The following is a 10,336-nucleotide window of genomic DNA, read 5'->3' as shown; positions in this document are numbered from 1 at the left end:
ATGTAAACTTTTCACAACAGCTGTAAGAAGAACACTAGCATGACAATGTTACATATGAATTGATAGATGTGAGGCCCTTCTGTAAATTTATTCAGCAGTGTTTAATCTGTTTCTTTTTATATAGTATGTCAAGTATGCACAAGGCAAAACCCTGCCTGTAGACCACACTGTGTATGTGCGAGGACTACTTGTTGTCATTATTTTAATCTGTGTCATTTCAATACATTGGATTTTGAATATATAAAAGAGTTTGTCTCATTACTGAGCGTCAATCACAACTGTTTTCTTCAGCTCTGGATCAAAAAAAAGAAAAAAAAAACAAAAACCCCAAATCCTAGTTAGCTTGCCATACTATTATCACCAAACAAATTACATAACTAAATTCCTGCCACTATTCAGTCATGGTCATTCATCTTCACAGGCAAATAAGAACACAAAACAGTGCTTTCCAATTCTTTTATTTGAGCAGTACAAATCAACTTCTACTTAGACTTCTGGCTTTGTGCCTGTGCCTTCAGTACTTTGACCACAATCTTCTGCTCCTCAATGAGGAAAGCTCGTTTGATCCTGAAAAGTGAGGCAGACAGATATGGATTATTAGCTCACAAAAAGCAATTAAGAGTTTAACCACAGCATTCATAAATCAATAGTTTACCAATTTATGAAAAACGTCATTATTTACTAGTGTTGTTTCATTATTACTTATTGTGTGAAACCCAAAGGAGAACTGTAGCCAACTGGTCGTTCCTTTCCATAAAATAATTTGACTATTCAACTGTCCAGAACTATATGCAGTAGGCTATGCTTCTTTCATAGACGCATACACACACACATTGCACACAGATATCAGAGATCACACGGAAACTTTTATTAGTAAAAAAGCTTCGATAGGCTACTGACTCGCAACGTTATATTTCTCTGCAATGAGGGGGTAAAATCACTGTTTTTGAAGTAACAAAGCCTCATTGCTTGTAGGGAGATGCGCAGACGCAGGTTCACACACGCAACTTTCATCCCGCTCTCTCTCACTGATTCAAATAAATGCGATCTTACCGCACTACATCTCTGTGTCTGATTTAAAGCAGGCCGAATGGTAACAAGCCTTAACTGACAAAAATTACCACAGTTTGCACGGTGGAAGAATTATCTTGTCGTATAGGCTACAACCATTCAAAAACTGAACAATATTTGTGTGACCGCTGCTGCACCTGATGTTCATAAACTTTCATAACTGGTAAGTGTTTTTTCTTTTGCCTTGTGAAGTGGCCGAGCCTTGATTAATCCGTTTCTTTATTTGTTTACTGATCGTTCCATGCAATCATGAAATACAGCATCTTTTAAAAAAAATTTTTTTATTGGCTATTCGTTGTGGAAAAAAAGGTTTCAGGTTCGGGCTCTAAATTTAACTGTGCCACTCGGGTCGGGTCAGACGATCTCGGGTACGGGCCGGGTTCGGGCGTCAGTTTAAAGCCCATGCAGACCTCTAATCGGTAGTATAAATAGGCACCTTTATTTTGGCACTATCCACATTTGTTGTATTGTCCGGCTATGCATTGTCAACGCACGCATTCTCCTTCAAACTCACGTGTCATGGTGCGTTCACACCAGACGCGAATGAAGCGTTAAGCGCGAGTGATTTACATGTTAAGTCAATGCAAAGACACGAATAGACATCCTGCGGTGCGAATAACGCGATTAGCGCGAATGACGCAGCACAAAATGAGCGGTTCGGGGGTTTGACGTGCGTAACACGTGATTCGCGCAAGTTGAAAAATATGAACTTTGGCGGATATTCGCGTTAACCAATTTTGTTAACCAATCAGGAGCTTGCTCTAGTAGTGACGTGATTACGAGCGGAGGCAGAAATCCGAAACAACAATAGAGGACAAAATCATTGTCGCTGTATGTGGATACCCGGAGCTGTAACATAGACCAAAGATTACCTGTTAGATTTACCCAAAACGAATTATATCTTATGTTTATCCACTACAGAGACATCAGAGCCAGCAGCAAATGTCAGAAGGACTAGCCGAGGTTATGCTCCTCTCTTCGGGATGTATGAGCACGAGCGCCTGGAGCTCACGGCTCCGAAATCGGCGAAGCATTTTCAAATAGGCGCTGTTTTTATAAATAAACCGCAGATTTGAGTTTTAAACAACTATATTCTTGGCTGAAATACACACATCCAGTGTTTCCATAGCACATAAAGTGCAACTACCCTCTCAATTCATATTTTTGTTTTATTTAGTTTTTATATAGTTTAGTTTCAGTTTTAATTAAAGTTTAGCAGAATCAACAGATCTGTCACTTCCAGCCAAGGGGTGAGAATGTAATAATTATGAAAACGATTATTTGTTAATTATTTTATTTCAGTTATTTTTTCAATAACTTTTGTTAGTTTCGTATTAGTTTTTCAAATATTGTCATTTTTATTTTATTTCAGTTTACGAAATTGTATTTTCATCAATCGTTTTCGTCTTAGTTTAATTTTTCAGTTATGAAAATAACCTCGGATGGTTGTTTAGAATAGGTATATAATATAATATAATATTGATAAATCAATCAATATACTCCTGTATCAAATCATATTGTAATTGTATCTTAGAATTTTTTTGGGTATTGGTAATTATCGTATTGCTGGGTATGAGAATCGATATCATATGATGAACCATCCGATTACACCCCTACCATTTAAGTTGACTACTGCACCATATAAAGTCTTCTGAAGTCACACAATAGCTTTGTGTGAGGAACAGAACAAAGTTTTTCAGTGACAATCCTGAAAGTCCAGTGAAATGTTAACCCCCCCTGCATGGATCCAGTAAATTACAACTATGAAAATCAGCCATGTACAAGTAGAGATAGATTGTAGAGATACCAATTTTAACTGCATGGAAGAGAAAAACCAGTACAAAACTTTAAGACATCGCTTTTTGTGCTTTGGAAGAAGGTTGAAGTACTTTGTATGACCATCTTTATCTTTACTCCCAGTAGGGGTGTTCGATAATGAAAAAATAGTATCTTGATATTTTCTGGAATTTTGTTGATAACGATAATTAGACAATATTTTTGAATGTTATTATGCTGGTACTTTGGCAGGTTTGGTCCTGCCATGAAAAGCTGACTTCCAAAGCTTTTGATATTCTTCATATTCTGTGCTATGGTTAGTTTGCAGGAGTAACAAATTACATTTTCTATATGAAATTTTAAACTGAATTTGACCTTTTATGATAATTTTTAAGGCCAATTGTTTTCTAACCTAATTAAATATATGCATCACCTTTTGTTTCAAATTCTTAAATTTAATCAAACTCAAATAGTAACACTATAGGGCTGTTACCAATCAATTAATACATTTCAATCAGTATCAACAAAATTTGTGCTTGCAATGCAGATGTGGCACAGAATCTGTTCATTTACACAGACTGTTTAATGCAGGACATGAATGTCTCATTCATGAGATGTTTCGATGATTAAAAAACAGTGATGAAAGGATTGAGAAAACAAATGGCAAAATATACTTTAAATATAAACCTAAAAAAGCAAGTAGGTGGTAGGAAATCACTGCACGAGTGAGTCGTGTTGCTCAGAGATGCAAAACAGTTCAGCTGTGGCTTTGTTTGAAACTATTCTTGTAAACAAAATAAAGCAAAAAGAGGAACTGTTAAAATGTACATCAATTATTATTAACTTCTTGCTTTCTAAAATCAATATCACATTTTTAATCGTGCTGATATTTGGAGAAAAAAAACCTGTAGGCTACTCTTTGTGTGATATTAACTATAACAGATGATATAGATATAAAAGACAAAATTCATAAAGGGGCATATTTGCCCCCTTACCTTGAATTTTGGGGGAATTCTACATGTATTTTAATAAACTAAATCACGTAGTAAAAGCATAAACTCTAAATGTGCACGCGCCGTAGTGTATGCATGCACTCTCTGGGTGTGTTTTTGTGATATACTCGACAATGTCAAATCACATATTTAAACAACAATTACGATTATTAGTGTAGACAATATATTTTGCACACCCCTAACTCCTAGGCATTATAAACTGTTTTGATTATTTGGTGTTTTATTCTTTATTCTGTTGGACTAAATGTGCAATCTAAATAAAATATATATTACATATTGAACAATTTTTGGAGGAACCCATTATCAATCTAATTATATAAAAACAGTAGGGGTGTAACGATACACCAGTGGCACGGTTCGGTTCACGGTTTTGGAGACACGGTTCGGTTTGCTGTGGGGACATCCTGAATTAGCTTGTGAGGAGGCAGTTTGTTTGTCCTTAAGCACTGCTGCAGCAGTAGTGCTACGATGGAAAAAAGTTACCACCTTTCGCACTCTGCCTAAAAGCCGCGACATCCGGTCCATTCCCTTATTATGCGAAGCAGCCATCCTGCATATACTAGCAACCGAGTGTGACGCTCACTCCCAAGTCGCATGAAATGTCATGCACTTGGAAAACAGTAACTTCAGAATATAATATTTAGAACAAAATTTAAAAAGCTCTTAGTTGTTACTAATACAATTTAATCAAATGTAAGCAAAGAAAAATTTGTTTAAATTAATAGTTAGTTAGAGATAAGTGCCATTAACCTCAACATTGAGCAGCAGGGGGCATGAGAGTACCGCGGTACGCCTCGAGAGTTCTGCAATTCGTATCGTGGGTGGTGTATCGCGATCTTTCGGTTCGGTTTGTGATATCGTTACACCCCTAACAAACAGGCTAATGTAATGTCTCAGTCAGTTACCTGTCTCGTACACACTTGGCACACATGGAACCACCATAAGCTCGGCTGACATGCTTCTTGGTTTTTGAGAGTCTCATAAGAACCTGGGGTCTCACAGCACGGATCTATTAAGGAACAAACATTTGAACATGTTTAAATCATGTGTTCACTTATGTCTAGTTTGATGTAAATTAAAACTATTCTGTAATCCAATCTGATGTAGCTACCAAGACTTTCAACAGATGTTAACATCTGCTACGCAACTGTAGATCATTTTACTTGATCTCCCTTATAATAGAAATAAACTACCCCAAAAGCCACGTTACTGATCTTACCTTTAACAGATATACTAGGCCACTAAGTGGTATTTGAACTTAGAAATACTATAAAAATACTCGATAAGAATTATTAATCTCATGATAAACATACTATTTACTCTACAACAAAGCTGTATGAGATAAACAAGAGCCAAGACACTAACACTGCTCCTTTTCAAGATTCCAATTGGCTTCTACCCTCAAACACCATTCCTATCAGCTTACTTAAGATAACGGATCGTCCAAGCACACATGAAAGAACTGTATATAGTGCATCACTTACACCACGGAGTCTACCAGGACAGATTCCGCATGCTGACTTGGGTGCCTTGCCAGTCTTCTTGGTATACAGGTACACAACGCGGTTACCTGGCGTACGGGACCTGAGAGACAATGCAGTCGTTAAGTACAGCTTTTGAAGTCTGCGTTAAACACTATAGTGTAAAAAAAAAAACACCGTCGTTACATGGTGAAGATCTGTTTGCATCAATGCAGGAAATACACTCACAGTCTGGTCTTGTTTGAAGCAGTGTTGTAGGAAAGCCTACGTCGGTAAGTTAGGCGCTGCACCATCTTGACCTGAAAAATGACACTTTCTTTAATTAACGTTACGCCTGTGTGGAGTTCAGGCTAAGTAGCAAGCACCGCTTAGCTTATAAGCTACAAATGTCCAAACATTTTTAAATATGCGTTTTTACAAATGTCCAAACAGCTGTTAAATATACGTTTTAACCAAATCAACGAATATAACAGCGTTACACTTTCACTCTGTTGTAAGATAGTTACAACGTTTGTGTGGGATGTGAACGACAGCTTCCAGCGTCAACTCAAGCAGTAACAAAAATCCGTTATTAGATTATTAATCGACTTAATATGGCAAGGATATTCTCCGATAGAATGCGAACTATACGTACAACTCTTAATATCATATATTTGATCTTCAGAAACGGCAGATGACAATAGATATTTCATTCACATTTTAAGCGCAAAGACAATCCACCATACCTGCTATCACTGTAGACGGAAGAGGAAGGATTAGATACAGGGTGAAAGTTCAAAATGTGCCCGCAACGGAAATAATACGTTTGCATAAAGCAAAATAAAAGACGTTATTTGCTGTTGCCAAATATAATAAATATTCTATAAAATAGTATATTTTGTAATCATTGTAATGTTGATCTACTAATAGAAAACATAGCTGACTAAAACCAGGCAATAATCAGAGAAAAAAAACATGTGTAATGTACTTTATTATTTTTAAATATCAAAGTACTTTATTATGCAGTCGAATCAACTGGATTGGATTACACTAATTTGACACACTAAGTATAACAGAAAGAAAGCATTTACAACTAGAAATGTACTAAACAAATTGCTGGGATACTTGTCAGAGCAGTATTTACATGAAAACAAAGCAAAAAAAAAAAAAAGAGAGAGAGAGAGAGAGAGAGAAACCAACCAACCACATGACTGTAGATAATGTTGATTTCAGTTATTCAGTTTGTTAAATAATACATAAATAATCTTGTTACACAACCTTTAGTATATCATGTATCCATTAAATGTCATTCTTTTAAAATGATTTGTTCAAATGTTATGTCAATTGCTATATTGCTATATGTGAAGTGACATTGAGTGAAGTGACATTCAGCCAAGTATGGTGACCCATACTCGGAATTCGTGCTCTGCATTTAACCCATCCAACGTGCACACACACAGCAGTGAACACACACACCGTGAACATACACCCGGAGCAGTGGGCAGCCATTTTATGCTGCAGCGCCCGGGGAGCAGTTGGGGGTTCGGTGCCTTGCTCAAGGGCACCTCAGTCGTGGTATCGAGGGTGGAGAGAGCGCTGGACATTCACTCCCCCCCACCTACAATTCCTGCCGGCCGGAGATTCGAGCCCGCAACCTTTGGATCACGAGGCCAACTCTCTAACCATTAGGCCACGACTTCCCACCGTGGTAATATTGTTCCAAATTACACTGTTGTATATGTTCTCTTCTCCTATGCATGCTTTGGCAATGCAAAATATGCTTTTGTCATTCCAATAAAGCTAATTGAATTTAATTGAATTGAGTAGAGTGGGGGAACTATGACGTCACTTTGTAGGCAGATCGGCTGTTAGCTTTTTTTTTTCTTTTTTTTATTGAATGCTTGAAAAAACAATAACAATTGTCATCATTGTCAAAACATAACAATACAACAACAGTCCAGGGTCATTCAGTCTTTCAGTCCAAAGGAAGTGCCAAGTCCTTCAGCAAAGCCATTGTTCTTATTGCTTTTATGTTCATAGAGAACTCAATAGATTTAAAGTTTGAATCTTAAAAAAGAGGTTTGCATTTAGAAAATTTACATTTACGAATATGATATTTAGCTAACAGGAAAATAAGGTTTATGAAATAAGTATCACCTTTTTTGTCACATTCATGAAAGCCAAAAATTAAATTTCTATAAGTAAACTCAAAATTAGGATTCACATAACATTTGATAAAGTCAAGAATGTCACACCAAAATTATGTTGTGTAAGAGCAATTCCAGAATAAATGTAAAGACGTTTTGTTGTTTTCTAAACAGAGAACAGTTAGTATTAATATCATTCTTAAGTCTTTTAAGAGAGCAGTTATCCGGGTAAATTCTATATATCAACTTAAATGCAATTTCTCTCATTTTGCTCATAATTAAATATTTAATTAAATGACCAAACTTTCTTCCAGGGAATATCACTTACTAAACCATTCCAATAAGAGATTACATAAGGCACAGAAATAGACTCCATCTGAAACAAAACTCTGATTTTCTTATTGTTTTTTGACTTGGATGATGAAAGGCACTGTTTCCAACAAATGTTTTACAAAGATCCACTGAGTGACATGAGACTGGAAAAGAAAGACCTCTAAAAAGCATGAGAACCCCATGTGGCACTGCATCAGCAACAATTACAAACTCTTTCGGACTAACAGGAATTCCATGCTTAGCTAAAAACTAATTACAGATTGAACCATTTTGATTAAAAAATTGAGACACAAAAATAATACCATTTTTAAACCGATTTTCAAAAAAAAGAGATTTGTGTTTATACAGTAGATTCTTGATATTCCAGATTAGATACGAGTGAGGTGTAAAATTGTGTAAAAATGAGGAACCAAGCTAATAACAGGAAAAAGAGATAATTTGACAGGGATTTTCATGAGGTTATCGTTACAGATTAATAAGAAACTTAAACCACCTAGTTTGGAAAAAACAACATTAGGGATCAGATTACAAATAGACGAGGGCTTATTGATACAGTTTTTTATCCAATTTATTTGAAATTGAAATCAAGAAAGTTTTAACCCCCTTTCTCAATGGTGTTCATAAGTACAGATGTCATGTCACAAAGATACCCAGAGGCAAAGGCAAGTCAAAACAGAGAATTTATTGTCCACAAAACAAGCTCAGGCTGTCTGTTGTTCACTAGCCGCGTCAGGCATACGCAGAACAGGAAAATCATTCAGAAAACAAACAGGAACATAGAAGCAGACTTGACTTGAATGAGGGGGCGAGCGGTCCTGGCCAGAGGGGCGAGAGGCGACTTCCACAGGAGACTAAATAGCCCAAAGGGCTGCGCCCGGTGACAAACGATCCACTGGTTGCAAGCAACTGAGAGACTGGGCAGAGATTAGGTCAGACATTCGACAGGACTCGACTTGATTAGACAGGACAGGACTGTTCTTGACAAAACACAACATAGTAATGCTAGACGATAGAACGAGAGCTGGCAGAATGGCTGCGAAGCACAATAATCTGACAAAGAAGTCTAGAAACACACAGAGAGAAATAGATGAACAAATCAGTGTCAAAAGGAAACAGGTGCCGTCCCAATGAGCGCGAGCACTGATTGTGAATGCGAACAGCTAAGTCTAGGAGGCAGAGCAAGAAATAGAAAGGAAAAGAAAACTGGAATCAAACCCAGCTCATGACAACAGATTTTCTAATAAAATTAGTTTTATTCTTCCAAACAAAGTTGAGAAGCATTGTATCAATTTTTTTTAAGAATGTCAGTGTCAACATTCAAAGAGAGAGCAGCATATGTTAACCTTGACAAACCTTCAGCTTTGACTAGTAAGATTCGGTAACACTTTATAATAACTGCACGCTATGAATCATTAGGTAAACATTAGTAAATAGTTAGTTCATCCTTTATAAACCATTGTCCCAACATTAATAGTCATCAGTAAGCAGTTTTTAAATATAGCTATAAATGGCTTGTTCTTTATTTATTAGGCATATCTATTACAAAGGACAATTAAAGGCTCAGTTATCTTATTAACAGAAAAAATAAACACAACACAGAGGGATACAGAACAGAAATATTTTTTCAAGATGCAAAAAGTGAAACTGTACAACTGTACACTTGAATTTTTATTAATTTACTTTTTTCAATGAAATTGCAGAGGTTTATTTTTATTTTTTTTATCAAGTGTAAAGTTAAATTTTTTTGCATCGTGAAAAAATATTTCTGTGTTCTGCCTGTGTTGTGTTTGTTTAACTTTTCTGTTTGGAAGATAAATGAGCCTTTAAATCTGCTTTGTAAATGCTTTATAAGGTATAAATAGTCCTCACTTTAGATGAGCTCACACAAATAGATGGCTGGCAACTGCTAAATGTTTTATAACTACCTGACTTAATCATGAATTACAGCAGGAATATGTGTTAATAAAGCATTCATTAACACACTGAGCCATTATTATGTGTCTAAATAATAAGATTTATAAATGTACATTTAAATAGTTTATTAATCATTTACTTACACTTTCCAAGTGATCTTATGATCCACTGAAAACTCCTAAATAACTGGTTTGTAAATAACATAATAATTTAGAAATATGAAATTGATCATTAATAAAGTGTGAAAATACAATTATTAAACATTATGTACAGGTCCTTTGCCATTTTTTTGCATTGCCAAAAAAATTTGCATATTGTGATAAAGTTCATTATTTTCTGTAATGTACTGATAAACATTAGACTTTCATATATTTTAGATTCATTACAACACAATAGTGATGGGTCGTTCTTGAACGATTCGTTCATTTTGAACGAATCTTTAATGTGACTCGAGAAGAACGAGTCGTCTCGGGGAGTGATTCGTTCAGTCGCGCATGCGCATTGCACAGCATTCTCGGGTTTGAGTCGTTCGTTCATCACGTGACAGCCCCATACGCTTAACCAATGCAGCCTGAGCCGGAAAGAGAATTGATTAGTTCTTCTATATCGAGTCTCGGGTTTG

At 36.1% G+C, this 10,336-nt stretch overlaps 1 protein-coding gene across 1 annotated transcript; it reads right to left on the bottom strand.

Annotated features, from left to right (window-relative positions):
- Window positions 1–442: 442 nt before the first annotated feature.
- On the bottom strand, window positions 443–6,101 carry rpl34 (ribosomal protein L34). The gene is made up of 5 exons (XM_079444178.1): window positions 6,067–6,101; window positions 5,570–5,640; window positions 5,345–5,444; window positions 4,766–4,869; window positions 443–567 (listed from the first exon to the last, which is right to left on the bottom strand). Exons 2-5 carry the CDS (start codon window positions 5,632–5,634, stop codon window positions 483–485), a joined length of 354 nt encoding a protein of 117 aa, XP_079300304.1. The 5' UTR covers window positions 5,635–5,640; window positions 6,067–6,101; the 3' UTR covers window positions 443–482.
- Window positions 6,102–10,336: the final 4,235 nt, after the last annotated feature.

This window comes from Barbus barbus (assembly GCF_936440315.1).
Source record: "Barbus barbus genome assembly, chromosome: 2".
Lineage (NCBI taxonomy): Eukaryota > Metazoa > Chordata > Actinopteri > Cypriniformes > Cyprinidae > Barbus > Barbus barbus.
The sequence above is the reverse complement of the archived record's forward strand: the minus strand, read 5'-3'. Positions and strand labels throughout refer to the sequence as shown.